Source organism: Lathyrus oleraceus, chromosome 3, assembly GCF_024323335.1.
Source record: "Lathyrus oleraceus cultivar Zhongwan6 chromosome 3, CAAS_Psat_ZW6_1.0, whole genome shotgun sequence".
In the NCBI taxonomy this organism is placed as follows: Eukaryota; Viridiplantae; Streptophyta; class Magnoliopsida; order Fabales; family Fabaceae; genus Lathyrus; species Lathyrus oleraceus.
This window is the reverse complement of record NC_066581.1, coordinates 228,603,125-228,626,913: the sequence shown is the minus strand read 5'-3', so window position 1 is coordinate 228,626,913 and position 23,789 is coordinate 228,603,125. Positions and strand designations below refer to the sequence as shown.

The 23,789-nt window shown below is 34.7% G+C and overlaps 2 protein-coding genes across 3 annotated transcripts; one reads left to right on the top strand and one right to left on the bottom strand.

Moving 5' to 3' along the window:
* The first annotated feature begins 3,240 nt into the window (after window positions 1–3,240).
* On the top strand, window positions 3,241–4,840 carry LOC127126477 (psbP domain-containing protein 6, chloroplastic). The gene is made up of 3 exons (XM_051055408.1): window positions 3,241–3,749; window positions 4,060–4,376; window positions 4,460–4,840. The coding sequence occupies exons 1-3, from the start codon at window positions 3,443–3,445 to the stop codon at window positions 4,628–4,630; spliced, it is 795 nt and encodes a 264-aa protein (XP_050911365.1). The 5' UTR covers window positions 3,241–3,442; the 3' UTR covers window positions 4,631–4,840.
* A 1,698-nt stretch (window positions 4,841–6,538) lies between these two features.
* LOC127126476 (bZIP transcription factor 17) lies at window positions 6,539–10,150 on the bottom strand. Of its 2 annotated transcripts, none has more exons than XM_051055407.1 (2): window positions 8,084–10,149; window positions 6,539–7,225 (listed from the first exon to the last, which is right to left on the bottom strand). In XM_051055407.1, the coding sequence occupies exons 1-2, from the start codon at window positions 9,969–9,971 to the stop codon at window positions 6,792–6,794; spliced, it is 2,322 nt and encodes a 773-aa protein (XP_050911364.1). In that variant the 5' UTR covers window positions 9,972–10,149; the 3' UTR covers window positions 6,539–6,791. The 2 variants fall into 2 exon arrangements, 1 of the variants encoding a protein (XP_050911364.1); XR_007804995.1 differs by lacking the exon at window positions 6,539–7,225 and adding an exon at window positions 7,247–7,938 and having other exon boundaries at window positions 7,993–10,150.
* Between the last annotated feature and the right edge of the window lie 13,639 nt (window positions 10,151–23,789).

Genomic DNA, 23,789 nt, shown 5'->3' with positions numbered 1-23,789 from the left:
TCTATTGGTGTCCCTTCATTTCCTCATTATTTTTTCGCTTCACTTTAGAGGGCGCTTTGTTACAAAAGCGCCCTCTAAAGTGCGCTGTCTATTCAAGTTGTTCGCTCCTTATTTTTTCTCTTCACTTTAGAGTGCGCTTTTGTAATAAAGCGCCCTCTAAGGGGCGCTGTCTATTCCAGTTTTTGGCGTAGTGCAAATTGATTCCCTTGGTCATACTAATGATCTTTTAAGATAATAAAAGTATGCTCAATTTAAACTCAATGAAGCTCTCCATGTTGAAGAAATTCTTTAGCAAGAGAGGACAAGAATTAAGTGAAACTTGGAAGGGCACATATGCATTGCTTATTTTAATAGAGTTTCTAAAATCAAGCAGGCCTCTAAGACCATACCTTCCCTTAGACATGATGACCAACTTTGTACTAACCCTCCTAACATTGCTCAAATTATGGCGAATCACTTCACCCACCCTTTTAGCTCTAGGAACATTACGGGAAGTAATTATCTTATTGAGAACTCCATTCCTAAATTGATCTCAAAAGATACTAATAACCTTCTTACCTTGACTCCTATAGCCTTTGAAATCCATCATGCCATCTCCTCTTTGAATGGTGATGGAGCTACTTACCTTGATGGTTTTAGTGCCTTTTATTTTAGATTTTTTGGGATATTATTAAAGTTATTCAATTCTTCACTTCTTCATGGATGCTTCCCAACTACAACGTTAAATGTGTAGTGTTTATTCCCAAAATCCTTAATAATGACAATGTCAATCATTATAGGCCTACTGCCATTGCCAACTTCAAGTATAAAATCATCTCTAAAACCATTGTTGATAGGCTTGCCAATTTTTTTCCCTCAATTATTTCCATAGAGCAAATATGGTTCATAAAGGGTAGGCAAATCAAGGAGTGTATATGCCTAACCACTAAAGCAATCGACCTTCTTTATAAAAAGTATCATTGTGACAACTTGGCTCTTAAAGTAGACCTTTATGAAGCCTTTGATACTTTTTATTAGGACTTTCTCCTCAAGGTTCTCGATGCCTTTGGTTTTAACTCCAAATTTTGTGGTTGGATAGATGAAATCCTTAAATCTGCTAAAGTCTCAATCTTGGTCAATGGCAAGCAAGAAAGGTACTTTTTCTACTCTAGAGGTGCTAGGATGGGGGACCCTCTCTTCCCTCTTGTTTTGTTTAGCATAAGAGATTTTAAGCAGGAGTTTCTCCATTTTGGTTCAGGATGGCAAGCTTATTCCCTTGAAGAAATCTAAGACTTGTAACCTCCCCTCTTACATCCTTCATGTTGATGATGTGATGTGATGAGTTTTTTGCAAAGGGCTAAACTCCAAAATATTTGTTATTGCTTATCTTTTTTATGGGTATGATATAATCTATGGTCAAGTGGTTATTCCTTTGAAGTCTACTATTTTCTCTAGAAATGTGCATCATTCTAGAGCCATCACCTAAATTCATACCTTGGATACAATGTTGGCAGCCTCCCTTTTGACTATTTAGGTGTTCCCATCTTCAATGTGAGTCCTAAATCTATCCATTTCCAGCCTCTGGTTGATATGATCATTGCCAAACTTTTATCTTGGAAGGATGCCCTCATTTCCATTGCTGGTAGAACTCAGTTGGTGAGAAGTGCCATCCAAGGCATGCTTATCCATTCTTTTACGGTTTACTCTTGGCATATTTCTCTCCTTAAGATTCTAGAGAAGTATACGAGGAATTTTATTTGGAGCGGAGACCCTATCACTAGAAAATTGTGAGTGTAGTTTGGGATAAGGTTTGTCTGCCTTTAGGTGAATGATGGCTAAATGTAAGGTCCCTAGTTATAATTAATGAAACACCTAACCTTAAACTTTGTTGGGACTTCTTACAAAATGACCACTTTTGGGTGGTTCCCTTAAGTTTATGGTGCTTAGGAAAAAACTGCCCATTGGATACCATATATCTTTTTGCATTTGGAGCTTTATTAAGGGTCAGTGGTTTAATGTCTAAGCTAACTTAGAATGGATTGTTGGAGATGACTCTAACATCAATTTTTGGACTTATAATTGGTTTGGATCTCTTTTTGTGCAAACTCGGAATATTCCTGAAGAGGACGACCATATTTTGAAGGACAATATCAATCAATTCCTAATTAACTATGCTTGGTGTCTGCTTACTTAGATGATTGACATGCACCACGAGTTACCCTCCATTCTAAATAAAGTTATCTTGTCTTTCATCCTTAAGCCTAATTTGAGAGTTTGTCTTCCCTCTAAAACTAGAGATCTTTCCTACAAAGACTCGTTCCTTTTTCATTCTCCTGTTGGTCAGAAGATTTGATGGCCCAATATTCTCTAGTATGTTGTTATCCTTCTATCGAAGTCTTTGTTAGTTTGGAGGTTATGTCATGACAAGGTCCCAACTGATGAGAACCTTGTTAAAAGTGGTTTCCAATTGCCCTCCAAGTGCTTCATGTGCTCCTCATCTTCTGAATCATCTTTACATCTCTTTCTCATTGCAGTTTTGCCACAAAAAAAATGGAAATATACTTTCAACATATTCCACATCCATATTCTTGTTTCCTCTCCATTTGACATTCTTAAAATCTATAACCAAACATGGTCCCTTCAATGCAAAGTTCTTGTTACATCCGCCGTTGTCAATTCTTTCAACGCCATTTGGCTCTGCAGAAACCAAAAAAGATTCATCAAATGGATGTTAGTTATCTTTCATTGTTGCCGATGCTTCTTTTTTAAGTAATCAGACCAAGGTTGTCTTTGGATATTCTATCACTCAATTCTTATTGCTTAAAGTTTTCTCTGTCCAAATCCATCCTCCAAAAGGGCCTTCTATCAAGGAATTTTTTTTGGAACCTCCACCTTTAGTTTGGGTCAAGTGTAACTCGAATGGATCCTCTAAAGGCAATCCTGACCCTTCTTCCTGTGGAGGTATTTTTAGGAATCACCTTGACATGGTTTTTGGTTGCTTTGTTTCAAACACAAAATGAAATGATGTCTTTTTTGTTGAGTTATTGGGTACCTTCAATGCCAATGAAATTGTTCATATGAGAGGCTAAAAACATGTGTGGTTTGAAAAAGACTTCACACTTGTTTCCTTAACTTTTAAACTTTTTTCCTTTATTCCTTAGAGGTTAATAAACATGTGGTTGAACTATAATCTTCGAGAATAATTGATTTTGCTTTTCAAAATTTGATTTTAATTGAACTAAAAGTTTATCCAAATATAAATCACTTAAAAAAAATCAATTGACTTGCAGTCAAATTTTTGTACCACATGATAAAACACGCTCTAAGGAGTTCTAGTAAATGTGATGTGTAGCAAAATTGTGATCCACACATCACATCATATTTTCACAATGGATAAGTTGCATAGTGACCCAATCAACATTCAACCTTGTCCCTTCCTTCACACATTCCACTAATCACAAAAATGGCAACATCTCTATTCACCTCCCTTCTCCCCTTCACTTCATCAACTACATCACATTCAAACCTCTCACCTTTCCGTGCATTCAGAGTCTCAGCTTCTATCTCAGTTCCTGAAAATCACTTCCAACACACACCCAGAAGAGAATTCTTAAAGGGTGTTGCTCTTTCTCTCCCACTTATTGTTCTCACTGAGCCACCTCCCTCACAAGCTAGAGACGTTGCAGTTGGCTCTTTCCTTCCTCCATCATCAGACCCTTCTTTTGTTCTCTTTAAAGCTTCTGCTAAAGACACCCCTGCCCTTCGAGCAGGTACATTCATCTGTTATTTAAGATATTCCCAATAATATGATTTGGTTGCCTCTCCTGCACATGATTTGGCTCATTACTTGATGATTAGGTTTTAGGAAGTTTTGATTTTGTAGCACTAACTTTCTTATTTGGGTTGCATATTAATTGTGTTAGAATACAGATATAAAAAACACAAGATGTTTCGCAAAAAGTTAGGCCAATTGTGTCCATGTCCTAGATAGAGTGAGGGTAGAAGATTGACTTAGAAATTTATTTGAAATTGTCTTCTACTGTTCTTTGCAATTGATAGTTTAGATTTAGTTCTTTGCAGGAAATGTGCAGCCATACCAATTCATCCTTCCCCCAACATGGAAACAGCTTCGTATAGCTAACATACTATCAGGAAATTACTGTCAACCAAAATGTGCCGAGCCATGGGTGGAGGTTAAATTCGAAGACGAAAAACAAGGAAAAATTCAGATAGTTGCTTCACCATTGATACGCCTAACCAACAAACCAAATGCAACAATTGAGGACATCGGGAGCCCAGAAAAGGTCATCGCTTCTCTCGGCCCATTCGTCACTGGAAACACTTTTGATCCAGACGAGCTCCTCGAGATGTCGGTTGAAAAAGTTGATGATCAGACGGTATGTTTGCTTTCTATAGCCTAAGTTGTCTAAACATTACGGCAACTGTTGATGACTAACATTACTGAAAATTGTGTGTGCAGTACTATAAATATGTGCTTGAAACTCCATTTGCTCTTACTGGTTCACACAATCTTGCAAAAGCAACAGCTAAGGGAAACACTGTTGTGTTATTTGTGGCTAGTGCCAATGACAAACAATGGCAAACTTCTGAGAAGATTCTAAAGACCATGCTTGATTCCTTTAAAGTGTAGTTTTCTGTGGTTAAAGGTAAAGAAGATAAATTTACATTTGGTTTATTCCCTTTGTAGTTTTTGTTTATACACACGAATATTAAGCAAGAGCTGTGTTAATTCCCATTTGAAATTTTTTCTTGAGTTGAAATAAAATTTTACTTGTTTTAACAGAACAACCTTGTCTTTGTAAATATCTGATCAAGCCAATGTCTTATGTTTTTATTGTCTAAATTTATTTACTAGTCGGACTTGTGAGTAACCCGATGGAACTTTGGTCTGAAGAAGTGTTAAGACTCATGAGTCAGGAGCATTAATGGAAGATGTTTGATGTTTCTATAGAATAATTTCTTTTCTAATTCATTGTAACTAGAATTTTTGCTTTCTAAAATAGGTGTTTTAAGATATTCTCACAGCTTATAGCTTTTGAATCCACTGTGAGACTTAGTTCTCTAGCTGATAGCAGAACGTCTGGTTTTAATATATCTTCACAACTTATAACTTTTGACAATCCTAGAGCCGATAGGTAAACAACTGGTTTTAAGATATTATCACAGCTTATAACTTTTGAATCTGTTGTTAGACCAAACTTGAAGCAGATAGCAGAACATCTGGTTTTTCTAGGGGAGAACTTCGGAATTCGCAGTTATGTAGTTTCGATTTTTTCCACAATGTGTATAAATGCAAATGTTTTGAATGAAAAAAAAATGACAATAACTTTGTCACTCAATGTTATTAAAATCGCAATTTAAAACCTAAATTCTATGGATTTTATATTTTTAGGTAAGCATTTCATGTTAAATTGTAGGTAAAAAAGTTTTTATGTAAAATCGAGTCTTGAGATGATTTTAAACTATTTATATTGCTTTTTAAGGAGCTACTTAGTAATGTTTTTTTAGTTAAGGACCAAAGTCAAACAATAAATTAAATTAAGGAACCAAAAGATGCATTAAATCTAAATTTTAACTACCATGATGAGAATGTGCAACAATCTATAAATATTTAAGTTAGTGCATATTGTGAAACGGTTGGTTCAACCAATCCTCCCCTTCTACCTTCAAATTTTTTATATTTGATTCTAATATTGAAGAATTTTCATCATCTAGATTATGGATATGAATTTGATCAAAATGGAGATGAAATTACTTATAAAAATGATGTTGTAGAAGGATTGAAATTTCGATTAAGTTCAAGATAAAGATGAAAACACTTGTTTTCTTAACCTGATCGAAACTATTGCATTTTAAATAATCTTTTGAATGTTATCTTTTATGATTTGGTGAGTAATATATATAGATTTATATTAGTTTACGAATATATTACATTAATTTAGTATATTTTTACTTTATAATTAAATTAAAGTTTTAAATTATTTGATACATTTATAATATTATATAATTATATATTATATATCACGTATATAAATTTAATACTATTTTAATATATAAATTCTATGATTTTAAGTAAAGAAAACGATTCTAATCATTTTATTGTTACTATTTTAATTTTTCAAAATGTATCAATGATGCATTGGTTTTTGGAAGAAAATCCTTTTAAGAATTGAGTCTATCTTTTAAAATGTCAGATATTCTTAAAAAAAATAAAATAATATGATTCTATATACTAATATATTATATTATATTTTAAACTTTTTAATAATATTAAACATATTTCATGATATAGACCAGCAATCCTCCCAAACATTTCAAAATCCAACTCCCAAACATACCCTAAATGGATTGGATTGAAATAATAAACATGTCTACAAATATCTCTCGGTAGTAGTAACAACATCTCACATATTTCAAGAGCCAAAATACTTTTGCTCAAAAACAGAACGCTCTTAGCCTATAACCCATTGGTCTCCCTTTGTTCAAGACCAGGTTCAAACTTTAAACACCACAATATAAACTGAATAAATGTAACAACTTGTAAATTATAAGTCGGCATTTATTATTATTATTATTAAGTTTCTAAGAAAAGTCTCAACTCATACATAAACAGTTGATCAACGCCAGCTTTTCTAAAGTGCAACTCTCTTTTGTTTACAGAAGGCCTGCTATTTTAAATATCTTATGTACAAAACCGGAGCCTCGATTCTTTCCCTCCCATAGCCCACATCCCTTGTAAATAAACTATAGCTCTAGGGTTAGATAAGCTTGTATCAAAATGGGGAGGGTGGTCAAACATAAGCAGCCACCAAAGGAGAAGCTCGTGGAAGACCACATGAGTAAGTCACATACTTGACACTGTCGAGTAGCACAACAACAAAAATCCGAGAGAGCGACTTTGGAGCCATCATGCCATCAACATCACCATCTCCGCCCTCTTTGGGATCAACAAGAACAGAAACCACCATTGAAGATTTATTACCAGGGAGGTGGTCTTTTGGCAAATTTCTTGCATGTTCTTCAGTTATGTTCAGTTTGGATCCAGGGAGTGGATCTGGGAGCCCGTGGAGGATTCTTCTGTTTCTGCTCATGTTGATAGTGGTAGCATTGTGACGGCTTTCATTAGAAATATTAGTCACTGTTGTTGCTGGAACTATAGCTCCAGGAGCTGGAGAGACATCAAACTGAAAAACTTCAGTACACATGCCAGAACTTAGCATTGGACCTGCATCATGGAACCGGAAATTTTGGTAAAACTTCAATACTTATGTGCTTCAAAATAGGCAAGCAGGAACTTATTTGGGATATAAATCTTGTACAGCTTAAGCATGATTGAGACGTGGACAACATGAAGGTGTTGTTTTCAGTTCTAATACTGAGAAAAGACATCTTAGATAATGACAGTTAATATGGCATAAGAAAAGCTATATTAGAAATACAACATCGAACCAAAAATGTAACAGTTAGGGGAGGTATTACTAAATAAGCACTATTAAGTTAGTGACAGAGTTAGAGAATCACAAGGAGTTCAAGAAATCTATCTAACCAAGTTTGGAAGACATCTCAAACAACCAAGGAACAACCAAACAGAAAACGTATGAGCTTAATATTAGAAGGTATCTCATATACTCAAACACTGCCAAAATTGAAAACGTTGAACCTATAATATGTGCTACACAATGGCTTATATGTGATTAGTGATTTTTTACAGCACCCAAGAAAACACAAGCAGAAGAGAGTGTACCAAGCCTACCTAGCAATCTTTAGTGTGAAAATCAGACAGAAAGATAACGTAAAAACTGTAATATGTGCTACAAATTGGCAAATTCTGATAAAAGATTTTATAGAGCATCCAAGAAGACACAATTCAGCAGAAGAGACTGCATTATTTCTACCTAATAATTTATGAAGTAAAATCATGACAGCGACATAATAAACCTGTAATATGAGCTATAGATTGGCAAATTCGGATTAGACAGCAACAGGCAAAACATGTTATAAATCAGCAGAAGAGAATGTACCATTTCTACCAAGCCACCAATAGAATAAAATTAGAGGACAGACATAATTAAAGGACACTCACCTGCAATTCCTTCACGGAACCACTGCTGCATTTTACCATCAGTTGCAGAAGATTTCATATGGTCCTTCAAGGTTTTGGCCGAACCAGAGCCAATAGTCCTTCTCTGTTCGGAAGAAACTCTATACACATTTGGATGTTGCCCTCTATTTCTTCCAACTTCAGGAATAGCCAATGCAGAATCCCTAGGAATGGCCAAACCAGTTTCACTTTTCTCCTTCTTTCCTTGAGCATCTTGAGATGCCATGGCTTTCTCACTGGCCATGATCGAATGGATTATCAAGTTTCCATCAATCTTCACCAACTTATCATTCCTAGGAACATACAAAGAAGCAAGAAGTGGCTCGCTGGTGTTGTCTCGATGACCAAAACAACTCGAGTTTTTCAGTTCATTCATTTCTTCACCTAGTTTTCGGCCTCTCTCATAATTGTTCCTTTTGGATAATCCCACCTCCCCATCCCTTCCATATTCTTTCATATGATCATTTACAGGCCAAACTCTACCTACACCCTGACCATACAACCATCTATCACTAACATAACTAGACCTACCAGAAAGATTATCAACTAAACCTCCAAACTTAAAATCTACCAAAGGAACAAGCCCACCGAAAAGCATGATACAGAAAAACAAACCCAACAAACTAATACTAGCAACCTTCTTAGTTTTCACCTCAATCTTCTTAGTCTCAGTCTTCTTAGTCTTAGAATACACAGCTGGTTGCTGAGGTTTCAACCTTGGAATTGGAACCAAAGGAACCTGAGACCCTTGAGGTTTAACAACATAAGGAGCACAAGGCATCCAAGGATAAGGCATATGTGGCATTGGAGGATGAGGGTACATCCCAGAACCTGGTGGTGGAGGTGGACACATAACACCACCACACAATTGTTGTCTAAGTGTAGCATTCTCAGCCATGACATAGGTAATCTTACTACTCAAATCAGAAATTGTTGAATGCATTGATCGTACCTTCTCCTCAAGCTCCTCCACATAATGCTTCTTCCTCTGCCTAGAAAGCTGTGCACTTTCTCTGTTCCTTATCAACCTTGCCTTCCTCTTCTCATCATCATCTTCAATTCCATCAAAACCAGATTGAGATTGCTGCTGTTGTGGGGTCTTGTTTTCCATTGAGGAGGACCTTCTGCTACATTTCGGGGTTCTATTTTCAGCACTTTCATGGCTGTTTTCTTTCTTCCTCTTCAGATCACGGCCTTTAACAATTCCCTCCACTTTTACACCCTCTTCCAAAGTTGCATGTTCATGAGAAGATGAAATATCCCTCTCATAACTACCAGAATCATGTGAGGGCGAGTTCACGGCTTCATATACACCAGATCCACCATTACCCGATCCCTGAGAAGAGACCGGTCCATTTGAAGACTCTTCCCGGTCGCTAATTTCAGTCTCCGTCAAAGGAATGCTCGAGACTCTAACATCAACCGAGTTATCATCAGCAGAAACCGATTCTGAATTAAAAAACCTAGAAACACCGGGGCTTTGATCGCTTTGATCACCAGAAACCACAGAAGCACCTGATCCCGGCGAATCAAAATTCTCCGGAGAACAATTGCCATCACCATCAATGCAATCTCCGATCATAGGCGAAATTGGAATGCCATTAGTATTCGGGTTCCAAGCTTCAGGAAGAATAAAACCATCCGTATCAGTAGGGATGCAGAGGTTATCAATATCGTCAAAGGTGATCTCGAAATCTCCCAGCGGGAATTCTAGATCGGAAGGGAACGGCTCTGAATCAAGAGCGTCGTGGTTGAAGAAAGCATCTAATGAGGGGATAGGGAGGTTGTTGAACTGGCCGGCGAAGTCATCGAAATCCAGATCCGATGACAGTTGCTCCGGCGGTTGAGCGGCGAGGATAGGATCAGACATGGATTAGGGTTTTGGAGTACGACGAAGTTTCAGCAATTTCAGAATTGAGGGTTTGGGTCGTTATTTGAAGTCGTGCGCGTGGTAACACGCGCTTCAGAACCGGGTTCTCGGTAGTTTCTGCAAAACTACTGCTACTGTTTTTGTTTGATTGTTTCACAGATGCGATAAGATCACGGACACAGACATATTAATACCTGTGTAAGATAATGGTTAATTCCCACATAAATCTTATAAAATAATATAATAATATTATTTTACTTTTATTTTGTTTCTTCTGCGAAGAAAACATTAATGAAAAAAATAGAGGTGTCAATAAAGAAAAGATAACGTGGTTGGTATTTAAAATAGCAATAAATAAAATAAAATAAAAACAGTCAAAAAAAAGCAAATGTTTGATTTTATTAATTTTTATTGTTGTAGAACATTGTCTGACTTAAGGAATGTATAATTTAGGAAAGAGAAGTTATTTTATTTTATTTTTTCATACTAATTATACTCACTTTGAATTATGAAATTGTGCATTATGAATTGAAAATTAAACTCATTTATTATTTAATTAATGCATACCAATTCAGTAATAAATATTTTTTAAAAAAAAATTGTTAAAAAATTATTAAAAATTAAATTCTTTATTTAATATTAAAAATTAATTTTAAGGACATAGATTCAAATTAGGTAGTTGGATCTCTAGTTTATAAGTGAATAATTTAAAAATAAAATATTTGTAGACTAAAATAAGTATGACAATTGAACTCATCTCTATTAGGTACTCGTAAAATTTATCCACAACGGATAAGAGAAAAATTCGTAAAATAGATACGAACAGAGGCAGTGACAGTTATCCATTAAAATAAACGGATATGAGCTTAGATACAAAGATTTTTTCAAACATCGCATATGAAAATCTATATTGAGTCAGGTTGTTTTGCCTTTTTTTTTAAATAATTTTCGAAGTATTACTTATTTTGGTAAAAAAAAAAATTAAAAAAAATCTATAAAAGTTTCAAATAAAAATTTAGGGCCTGTTTGAAATGAATCTTAAAAACTCTTTTTTAGTTTTTGAAAATTTAAAATTTAAAAATTTGTTTGAATATAATGTTTTGCAAAAGTGTTTTTAAAAACTCTTTTCTATTTTTCAGTTTTTAAAAGTAAAAAAGTGAAACAGTTTAGTTGTGTTTTGCTTCTCACTTTTTAGTTTTTAGTATTATAAAACTTGAAGAAAAAACATAAAAAATTTATAATTTTCATTTATAACGTTAATGTGATTTAAAAGATTAGATTATCAAACAAGTTTTTTCATTTTCATATTTTTAAAACAGTTTTTAAAAATTACTTTATCAAACAAAATTTTTGTTAATTTTTTTCTTAAAAATAGTTTTTTAAAATAGATTTGAAAAACAAATTTTAAGAACTAAAATTGAAAAGTGTTTCAAACAGGCCCTTAATTTGAATAGTTATTTTTAATTTTAGGTATTTTATCATTTTATTCAAACTCTTTTTGAATATCAAAATTTGAAAGAATCATATAAAAATCATTTTTGAGATATAACTTTTGTAATTTTAACTATACTTTTATCTTTAATAATGTATATTTATGTTATAAAATATAAATTTAATCTTTTAATTTGTAAAAAAAAAATTTAAAAACTAATAATAATTTAAAAAATATTTTTTAGAATCCAGTTTTTAAAAAAATTATATTTTTTAAAGTTAAAACTGACCCATTATAATATTCTCTTAATACTCTATCCATTCTCATCTCTAGATTAAAATAAGTGGTTGATAACCAAACTTACAATATTTTTCAATACACTATTGTGAAATGAAATAGTGTTTGAGAATTGAGCATATAGCCTGATATTTTAGGCTATGTTTGGATATCATAAAATGAACGATGCGGAACGGAGTGGGACTAAACGGAATGGAGCATAGTGGAATGAATTGTTTGGAAATTTTAGAACGGAATAAGACAAATTGTTTATTCCGTCCAAATTGGAGGGGAAGAAATATGGTGGTAAGTGATGGAATGGAATGGAATTCATACCACTCTGCTCCATCAAATTTTAAATAATCCAAACAATGAAATATCATTTCACTCTATCTCATTCCGCTCCGCTCTATCCGATTCCATCAATCCAAACAAATTTCCTATCTTATTATTTATTTATTTACCATTTATTAAATGATATAATTCTTTTTATAAATTCATGTTATCTCTTTATTAGAAATTTTTTTTAAAATAATCACATTTTCCAAATTAAATCCTGAAATAATTATTTTTTCAAAAAAAAATACTAAAATAATCACATTTCCAAATATATGCACCAGTTGATCTGACGCATCCATTTAACATTAAGAGGAGGCGTCAACTCCATTGGCGCATGCTTCCAAGGTATTGCATGGAGGGGCCAGCAAACATGGCGCATGTATATATGCATTGGTGACCTTAATTTTTTTTTTAAATTTTAAATGTTTATTTAACAATTAATTTAAAAAAATATTGATTTTTTTTAATTATGTTATAATAAAAATTACATGGAATTGACCAAAAATTCAATGACCGACCCGATTGAAATGTTCACATGTTCCACATTCAGGTGCGTTAGTCTGTCTTTGAGGTCTCCCACGATTTTCCTGAAGTGTTTGGGGTCTTTGAGTCCTGACATGATCCAACGATGGCTGGTGTAAAGGTCTGGTGGAAGGTCCATCGATATTTGATAGATGTGTCATCATTTGTTCCCAATAGCTGGGGGGCCTCTGACCAACGGCGCTTCCGTAATTGAGTTCGGTGTTCATGTTGTTGTAGTTGGATCGATGTGATTGGGTGAATTATGGATGGTATAGTTGCTCGAATTGAGACATTGAATCGTTTTGGAAACGAAGCAATGGTTCCTGGGGTGTACTATAGTTAAACAATGATTGGGTGTTTTGGTGATGAGATGTTTGGGTGGTCATTGGTGGGGGGCTACGACGGCCTGAATTATATGAATCATTTGGGATATAGACTGTTGTGTTGGTTGCGTATGGTTGTTGGTGGGTAGGGTTTGATTCTTGGTTTTGAGGTTGGGTGTGTGACATGAATGGGTTGTGAGGTTGGGTGTTTGGTGTAACAACCCAATTTTAGTATTTATTTCTTATATTATTATTATTATATTTTATTTTATTTATTGGGAGTGTTAATTAATTAATTGGTTGTTAGGTAGTATAATAATTTATTATATTAATTAACTTGGTGTGTATATTGTGTTGGTTTAATTTATTTGAACTAAATAGAGATATTATAATACTAGGTCTTATTGGGCCTAATAATTAAATTAGAGGTATCATTCTTTAAGCCCAAATATAATACTAGAATAATAAGAGGTGAGGAGAGTGAGAAGTAGGATTCATTTGGTCATTTAACGGCAACAGAGAAAGAAAAGAGGAAAAGTAAGGAGAAGAGGGGAAGAACAAGAGAGAAGCTAAGGTTTCCAGAAAATTGAAGAGGTAAGGGGGAGAATCCTTATTATTATGGGTTAGTATAATTGGGTCAATGGGTAGAAATATGTTTAGGTTGAAATCCCTAATTTTTATGGTTTTGGGAATTGTTAGGTTTTGATGAGTAATCTTTGATTTGTGATGATTAATTGCGTTTGAAATTGATATATGAATGGAATTGAGTGATAGATTGAGAAGCCACTTATTTTATTAAATTCCATTACATACAGGTAACGTTAAGAAAAATTCCAGTTTTAGGCTGAGTAACTGGTTACCCCAAAGGTGTTAACCGATTACATGCGAAACATGAGCCAGGAATTTAATTCTGTTTACTGAGTAACCGGTTACTCTAAAAGCGTTAACCGGTTACCATGTTGAAAATCTGCCCAATATTGAATTTTGTAAACTGAGTAACGGGTTACTCTAAAAGCGTTAACCGGTTACTTACTTAAAAATCTGCCCAGAATTGTATTCTGTTTTCAGGATAACCGGTTACCCCAAATACGTTAACGGGTTACTTAGTTAAAAATCTGCCTAGGAATTGAATTCTGTTAAACTAAGTAACGGGTTACCCAAAATACGTTAACCGGTTACTTGCTGTTGAACAAGGGAAAATTGAGGATTTTAAATGTTGTAATCATTTTGAAATGAAATCTAAGTGTGCGTATTTGATAATTAGTTTATATATGTGAATAGTATATTTGTTATGAATGTGTATATGTACCATTGGTGGATAATTCATAGAGTTGAATTATGGTGATATGTGGAATGTTAAGATGGTAGAGATGATCCTAATTGCATATGTTGTTGGTATTTATACATTCATTCATGGCATGGTCGGCTTTATGGTGGAAGCGGTGAAACTGTGGGTTCACATGGTAATAGACGTTGATCCTTAAATGGAAATAGGCGTAGCAGACGTTGATCCTTAATTGGAAATAGACGTAGTGGCTTTGATCTTGTCCGGATCGGAAGCGTGGCTTGGATTCTAGATATTGAATCGGAAAGCGGTGAAACGTTGGGTTCACATTGCGGTACCACATGCATAGATTCACATGTCTTGCATTGAGTCACATTAGAGTTATGTGATAATTGAATATATGCATTGATGTGATTGTTATGTGTGTATGAGATATGGTAATTGAATTTGGTGATGTTTGGATACATAACTTGGAAAAATATGTGATTATGTGATAATTGTAGTTATGTGTATAATTGGGAATATAGTATTGGATTTTAATATTATACTCCTTGAGTTTTGATGGATGTTTGAAACATGTGAAATAAATGTTGGTTAGTATTATTTACATGGCTATACAAGGTGCGATAAATTCTTTAATTGTTGATTTAATCATTGTGCTTTATTATACTTCTTCATAATGATTTGAATTCTCACCCTTCTGTTTGAATGTTGCCTTTACATGGGCATCGTGCAGATACCCAAGAGTAGTATTGCTGAAGTAAATGGACGGTAGCTCACTCGAGATTTAGCCGGAGAGTTTCCGTGTTTTGGTTTAGAGACTAGGTAGTGAGTCAATGCTCTGGTCATGTAACACGGGGTAGATTAGTAGTATTGAACTCATGTCTTTTTTGGATATGTATTATGTTATTACTTGTGAACATGTTTAATTGCATTTGCTGTTTGAGAGGCCATAGTGCCAAATATTTTGGATATGGTTTTATTTTATCTTGAGGAGATTATTGAGAGATGATCATGGTATGGGACATGGATCATTTTATGAAATACATGAGTATTCATTATTTTCCGCTGCGAACGCATATTCTTGATGACTCATGATATTTGAAGTATGTTATTTTAAATGACCAGGTGTATTGTATATTGATAATGAACGATGTTGGTTTTTGAAAACGTAGATGTGACGCCCTTTTGTTTATATGCGTACTTATTCACTCTAATTATATGTTAAGTATTTTGGGGTATAAAAAGGGGTGTTACATTTGGTTGTTGGGTGTATGTGGTAGGTTAATGGTGTGAGGTTGGTCATTGGGGTTGGGTGGTTTGACATTATTCTTAGATGGTGACTTGTTGTTGGGCGTATGATGACGAAGCTAGTTGGCGTGGATCAATCAAATACCTTGGCTCATACACAAATTGTTGCGTTGTAACTGATCTAAACCATGCCATATACTGTTGAGTTGGTCTAGCACCCTGTATGACTGGTTCGTTTAAGATGTGTTGTCGTTGATTCCTCCAATGACAACACATCTCTTTTTCGAAATCTCTCCGGTAGAAACAATCTCATTGGGCATCGACTCTTTTTTGATGCCAATCTCCTAAACACGTCAGAGGTTCTGGAATTTGTAGTTGCATGTCGAACTACAGTTTTACCCGGTCACTCTGGTGCATCTTCACAATAGTGAACCCGATAATTGGTGTTTTTTCTATCCAAACTACAACGTCGTCATGGTTAACCTGATGATCAAGACCCAGATATTGCCTCCAGATAAACTGTACCACAATACGACATGATTAGATGATAATTATTTTTAAATTAAAATAGAGTTCTGTAGGAGTATTACATCGCCTGGTCCAATGTGACTCAATAGATTGCGATAGACTACTATAGCGTATTTCGGACACCTGTTGTAGTTCATCCCTCTAACTAACCACCTAGATCAAAAACAATTGAAAAATATTATTTACAGTTAATTGTAATATAAAGTCTAATTAATTACATGGTAAATTTTTTAACTTACTTTGTTGCAAACGGGAATATGAATGGCTTCTCGTTTACCGGGGCGAGTGACGACATTCTTGATCAACCCCGTGCTTGTAGCCAATATGCACATAAATAAAAATTAAAAGTATTTTTTTGGCATTTTTACACATCACACTATATAGATGGGCCGAAACAGCTGAACCCCAACTATATGTGCTTACCTTATTTATGTTTCATAACAACGGTAAATACATAATATTTATCATATTACCAGTACTTTCAGGAAATAAAAAATTACCAAATAAATTCATAATATAACATCGAGCTTTAATTATTTTTTCGTACTCGGTAGATTCTTCGGTCAATATTATACCCGTACAATATTGTTTGAGATATCTTAAATTAATACCTTGCCCCCTAGCTTGACCGGATGTTTCTCCCGCAGCTTGGTCGTCACACAAAGGGGCATCCAATAATTCATTACAAATAGATTTATCCTGGTAAAGTCTACCATTCACGGCCTTACCATCGATACGTAGACCCAACACCATGTAGAATTCCTCAAGTGTGATGGTACACTCACTGAAATACGTTGCCGACGTATACACTAGACGGGACTTGTTTTATTCGAAATGGAATATTCTACCGTCTCTTCTGGGCATATCAATCATGCATCAAATGTTTTGCTTTCTATAAACCTATTATACAAATTGATGGTACATGGTTGTACGGGAAATATAAAAGGAACGTTACTGATGGCAGTGGCACAAGATGACAACAACAATATTTTCCCAATCGTCTTTGCCCTTGTTGATGGGGAAACTGCTGAGGGATGGAGTTTTTTCCTAAGAAATCTCTGATTGCACGTTGCTTATCAACCTAACTTGTGTTTGATCTCTGACCGACACCCTTCAATATTCAGTGCATACAAAAACATTGATAATGGATGGCAGGATCCTCCGTTGACGCATGTCTTCTACATTAGACATATCGCTCAGAATTTTATGCCAGAGATCAAAGACAAAACGTTGCGGAAGAAGGTTGTCAATTCAGGTTACGCAATATCAGAACCTTCTTTCAAACACTACCACGAAGAAATAAGATTGTCAAATGCAAATGCAGTACGGTGGATCGACAGTATTCTATTGGAGAAGTGGACTAGGGCATACGACAACCCTCAATGTTGGAGCCACTGGATAACAAATCTTGTGGAATCAATGAACTTTGTCTTCAAAGGCATTTGAAACCTACCTATAACCTCTTTAGTGCAGGGAACATATTCCAGGCTAGGGGCACTGTTTGAGACCAGACGTTCCAAATGGAGTTCAGTGTTGCAATCTGGGCAGTTGTCTAGTGATGCTTCAATGAAATTCATTAGATAGGAAGCTTCCAAAGCAAACACAAACGTGGTCACAGTGTTTGACCGTACCAAAGGTTGGTACAATGTTGCTGAGTCCATGGATCACAATGAAGGTTTGCCGATGGGACAATACATAGTGGAACTAGATAGAGGTTGGTGCGACTGCGGAAAGTTCCAAGCCTTTTGTACGCCCTGCTCCCATGTCATTACGGCGTGTTCAAAGGTTCGAAGGGATCCATCATACTTACTATCTGACGTTTACAAAGTCATAAGCCTATCCAATGTTTATAAAATTAGTTTTTCAGTAGTTGCAAAAGAGGATTACTGTCCAGAATATCAAGGGGACATTCTCTGGCACAATGAAGTTATGCGAAGAAAAAAAAGGATCGCCCAAACAACACCAGTATTCGAACCGAAATGGATATGACGAACAAAATGGTTCGATTATGTAGTTCATGTCGTCAACCAGGTCACAATCGTACTAACTATCCTAGTGTTGGAACGAGCACAACAAGATAATTTTACATGTACCTTTGTTGCAATATATAAAAAACAAAATTTATTCCATACAATAACTTTGTGAGGAAATATCATCACAAACCAATACAACACATATAACACACAAGTAACACATAAACAACAACACAAACAACTACAACAATCAAAATACCATTACTATAACTAAGCGATTACAACCGTCAAAACAATTTTGAACATATTATGCATCATCCTGCGAACATCTCTGTCAGTCTTAATATTCACTCATTCATGCACTTCTCCATTTTGGTTGAACGTGGACTCAAGTCATTGAATCATTCTAATCCTTTCACCATTTGCAATTTCCCTTCTAACAAACGGTCCAACGTCCGATTAAGACGTTCGAACGAATCTATATTCCAAAGTCGAATCTTTATTAGATGTGCAACTGCTGAAAAAAATTAAATCGCCATTTCTCTTGTGAATATATTCAGACATGGTTAAAGAACAAAAAAATTCAAGGAGATTGAAGTAGAATGAAAAAAATGGGGTTGGAGGGTAAAAATTGTGTGAAAAAATATGGGAGATGCACAAGTGCTAAATGACACATGCAAGCACCAGCAACCATGGCGCCTACATGCAATGCCTTAGAAGCATGCGTCAATGGAGCTGGTCCTCCTCTTAATGTTATATGGATGTGCCAGATCAACTGCCACATCTGTCTGAAAAGGTGATTATTTTGGTTTTTTTTTAAATGGTTATTTCAGGATTTAATTTGGAAAATATGGTTATTTAAAAAAAATCTTTTTATTGAATGGCACAAGGAAACTAAAATAATATTTTAAAATATAAATATATTTAATAATTATATAAATACAAATAAATAAAATTTATCAAAAAAAAGTATGTATCATAGATAAATTAGATTATTTCAATTATTTAAAATGATTTTTAGTGTTAAAAAATAATAATAAATTAAAAATGTCATTTGATCACATAAATAAAATTTACAAATAAAATTTTGTTTAATACTAAGTGATCAAATTTCAATATTAATTAAATAATTATTTTTGTACATATTTAATGATTAAAATATAATAAAGATAATATAAAATAATTGAATAAAGAGATATGATTTGAACAAAATAACTTATTATTTTATTAGGACTATGGATATTAATACAAACTTAATAACATTAAATTATCATATTTGTAAAATTATATTATTCATGTACAAAATTATATATATTTATTTAAAATTAGTTTTTTTTAGTTTTAACTTTAATTTAAATTTTGATTGGTTTAATTATAATTTTGTTCTCCTTATTTTAACGATGTGATTAGTGAAGATAGAGATTGACCTACCTGCCTGAGTCAAGAAAGGATTGGTTGAATGTGTAAAGGCCAATATTGATCTCTTCATCGTCTCTCACCACGAGATACTGGACATGGACCTCATAGTGTAGCATGTCATCACATTGATCCTAGTGTCGAGTACGTGTCCTAGAGGAGAAAATGGGAGTCTCAGGTCAAGGAGACCATGAAGATGACCCAAGTTTGTTGCACGCTAACTTTATCTCTGAAGTAAAGTACACCAAATGATTATTCAATGAGGTGTTGGTCAAGAAAGATTTAAGGAAGTGGGAAATGTGTATCGATTACACCGATCTCAAAAGAGTATGTCCCAAAGACTCGTACCTTCTCCCATGCATAGACAAGTTGTCGACAATTCGGTCAGGTATAAGCTTTTGTCGTTTATGGATACATATTTCGGCTATATCCAAATACCCATGTATAAGTCGAACAAAGAAAAAATGAGCTTTATGGCCGAACAAGCCAATTACCAGTATAAAGTGTTGTCATTTGACTTTAAAAATGTAGGAGCAACATATCAGAGGATGATGAATAAGGTTTTAAAAGAAGAAATAGACAAAAAAAACTGGAGGTGTACATGGACGACATGATTGTTAAGTCCAACAAATAAGGATTACATGACTAACACCTTGCATGTGTATTTCGAAGAGTTCGACAGTATAATATGAGGCTCAATTTAGAAAAATGCATCTTTTAGAGTCAAAGTTGGCAAGTTTCTAGGGTTTTAAAGGATGGAGAGGGGCATAGAAACAAACCCAAATAAATGTGTGGAAGTCATCCAAGTGGCATCCTCAACGACCAAGAAGGAAGAGATTAAGTTGAACGGGATACTAACAGCCTTAAACAGGTTAATCTCGAAATTTGTGCAAGATGCCTTTCCATTCTACAAACTATTGAAGAATGAAGCATTTTTCGAAGATGGCATTATCAACTCCACCAGTATTATCTTGGCCTTCATCTAGAAAAGTTAAGTTCTTTTACTCGGGAAATTCTAACTAAACGATCAGCGCCATCCTCGTAAGAGAGTCGAACTTAACCCAAATTCTACTACGTTTCATATCTAAGGTCTTGGTCTAACCATAAAGATGTTATCAAGAGATAGAGAAAGCGGTATTAAAATTAGTAACTATATCCAAATATCTAGGACGTTACTTCCTAGCCCAAGCCAACCTTGTCAAAACTGACTTACCAATGAAGCAAGTGCTCCACTGGTCGGATCGAGCAGGGCAAAATACGAATTGGTCCATCGAGATGTCAAAATGTTATGTTTCATTTGAATTAAGTAAAATGATGAAAGCACGACTATTCATTGATTTTATAGCAAAATTGACCCTGGGTATGCCAGAGTTGGGTCATACTTGGTTATTGTTTCCAAATGGGGTGTCAAAACAGTCGAGAAGTGAAGCTAGTCTAATTCTGGAAAATGAAGTTGCCTTAGGGATCAAGTTATCTCTGTGTTTTGAGTTTTCCACCACCATTAATCCGATAAGTATGAAGTGGTTATTAGTAGCCTCGCGTTGGTCACTGAGGTGAGGGGAAAAGGTGTTATATTGAGGATAAACTCCTAGTTCGTGGTCTCACTTGTCAAAAGGGAAGCCCATGCCAAAGAGTTGTTGCTACAACGATATGTCGTTTCACCTTTTCTCCACTACCCCGATTTTATGGGATAAGGACTGTACTATTGTACCATTTTTCCACTTGTATGTAAACTGTTTTGAAAGAGACAATTGCATTTCAGTATTCCAATTCTATCCTTCAACGTATATTTTCTTTGCCTATATAAATGAAACTTGAAGAGGTTGCCAATTCACGCTACTGAAAAATGCTTACGCTGTTAAACATACACAAGCTCTTAGTAAATATTATTTTCTGTGCATATTCTTTGTAACCACACAAGAGTTTTTGCTCGTTACTGTGTGAGATATATTCATTGTATTAACTTGTGTTAATATGCTTTTTAGAAGCATTCCTTGTAAACACAACTTGTAAATCTCAAATTTATTTGAGTGGTTTCCTTGAGTGACTAGGTTTTAGTGAGATATACTCAAGAAGACAAGGATGGTTTGTATTTGTGGTGTCTATAATTAGGTTTTGATTATAGTGGATTAAGTCCTTATTGAGAATGAGAGATCACCTTGGTAAGGAGGACTGGAGGTAGCTTCGTTAATAGTGAACCAGTACAAAAATAACTTTGTTATGTTTCTTGTTCGTGTTTTTTCTTTATTGAGTTAGTTTTTTAAAAAAATTGTCTTTAAAACCCCAATTCATACCCCTATTTCTTGTGTTTCTTGTCACCTTCAATTGGCATCAGACCTCCGGTTCTGGTCTTGATAAGATTATCAAACACCTAATAGTGTTAGATAAATATCCAGGGTGAAACACAATGGTTGCCCCTCCACCACCAGTTATTAAAACATATGATAGAGATTATTGTAATGATAAACCTAATATTTATTATGGAGATAGATTTGACTATTAGAAAGATAGAATTGAGAGCTTCTTTCTAGATCACGCTGTTAATATATGGGATATGGTAGTTGATGGCTACATACACCCAGTAGATACAAGTGGTAGGAAAGTGGAAAAAATAATGATGATTGATCAAAAAAAGAAAGATTATAAGAATCATTACAAATAAATAACCAGTTAAATGTTATGTCATACACCGAGTATGAGAAAATCACCAACAGAGATACTGCTAAATCTATTTTTGACTCTTTAAGAATGATGCATGAAAGTAATGCTCAAGTTAAAGAAACCAAGGCTCTTTCCTTGATTAAAAAATATGAAGCATTCAAGATGGAGGATGAAGAAACTGTTGAGAACATGTTCTCAAGGTTTCAGACTCTTGTTGCAAGACTTAAGTTTCTGGACAAAGGGTATTCTTATGCTGATCATGTTAAAAAGATTATCAAAAGTCTACTTAAGCATTGAAGACCCATGGTAACTGCTCTGAAGTTATCAAAGGATATCAACAAAACTTATATTGAAGAACAGGTTAGTTATTTAAGAAGTCATGAGATTGAGCTTGAGGAAGATGAGCCCAAGAGGAAGACCAAGTCAATTTCTCTAAAGTCTTCAGGAAGATCTGAGAAAACTAAAGCTCTTCAAGCTGAAACTGATGAAGAGTCTGAAGAGGAATCAGAAGAAAAAGATGAATCGTCTCTTCTGTTCAGACGTGTTAATCAACTCTGAAAGAAAAGGAAAGGCAAATTCAGAGGATAACGAAGGACAAGTGGTCGTTCTGAGTCCACTTATGGATCTAAGAAGGTTGGAGCTGGCAAAGAATTCACGTGCTTTAAGTGCAACAAACCTGGCCACTTCAAGAATGAATGTCCCAAGTTAAATAAAAAGAGGCCTATAAAAAACTTAAGAGGAAATAAGAAGGATCTGATGGATACATGGGATGATTCAAAGTCTTCAGAAGATGATTCTGAAGAAGAGCAGGCTAATGTGGCACTGATGGTTTGCACAAAAGCTCCTGCAGAAACAATTCAATCAGAACCTGAGTCAGATTATGAAGAAGTATTTTCTAAACTATCTCGTTCTGAGCTTGAATTTAGTTTATCTGAAGTTTTAGAAATATATCAGAATATTCTGAACAAATACAAGGATCTGAAAAAGTTTCATGGATCTGAATCAAAAGCCTACTGTAAGCTTCAGAAAGAGTTTTCAAGTTTGAGTGAAGAAAAACTTACTTTGAAAAACAATAACTTTATGCCTTTAAGCAAGAGTCTCAAACCTAAAAAGAAAAGTCGTTCTAAATCCTCTACAGGTTCTGGTGATATCATAAAGAAGTATGATAAATCTTTCCAGAAGTTTCTTGCTAAAATCTTGAATATAAGCTTAATGCTTTCCATGATTTATGGCGTTACAGGAACAGGACAAAGGGTATTGGCTATGATTCTGATGACGAATCTGATTCTGAAAAAGATGACAAGTTAAATACTCTTAAGACTCTGTTAGCTGACAAATTTCGGCCAAAGAAGGCGAACCCACTCGACTGGGAAGCCCATCAGAATATAATCAACAAGAAGCTCGACAATCCATGGGTCGACACCTAGAGTTTCGGTCAAAGTCGAAGGGTCTCCATGGCAAGAGTGATTGTGGGCGGCCAAAGAACGTGGGCAGTTATCTACGTACATGGGAGAAGTGGGACGACACATGTCATCTCAAGATAGGTTTGTAACCCCCTGACGGTTACTTTTTATTAGTATTTAAGTAAGTGTTATGGATCATTTTAGGGGTTGCATTTTTAGCATTTGCAGTAGGAGTACACTTGAAGTACCAAAGCATTTACGAGAAAAGAGTTATCTCCCTATAAAAAATGTACCTTCGCCTCCATTTACATTCATAAGTCATTTTAACTTACCAAATTGTCTTTACTGTATTGCTTTACTTTCAATACATTTTCGCCTGTCATTACTTTTCACTACTTTTCTAACTCAT

Excerpts from the sequence above, each read along its gene's own strand:
- LOC127126477 (XM_051055408.1), top strand. The coding sequence starts at position 3,443 with ATGGCAACATCTCTATTCACCTCCCTTCTCCCCTTCACTTCATCAACT. Across the intron at positions 3,750-4,059 it reads CACCCCTGCCCTTCGAGCAG|GAAATGTGCAGCCATACCAA; the intron begins GTACATTCATCT and ends AGTTCTTTGCAG. Across the intron at positions 4,377-4,459 it reads AAAAAGTTGATGATCAGACG|TACTATAAATATGTGCTTGA; the intron begins GTATGTTTGCTT and ends TTGTGTGTGCAG.
- LOC127126476 (XM_051055407.1), bottom strand. The coding sequence starts at position 9,971 with ATGTCTGATCCTATCCTCGCCGCTCAACCGCCGGAGCAACTGTCATCG. Across the intron at positions 7,226-8,083 it reads GTTCCGTGAAGGAATTGCAG|GTCCAATGCTAAGTTCTGGC; the intron begins GTGAGTGTCCTT and ends TCCATGATGCAG.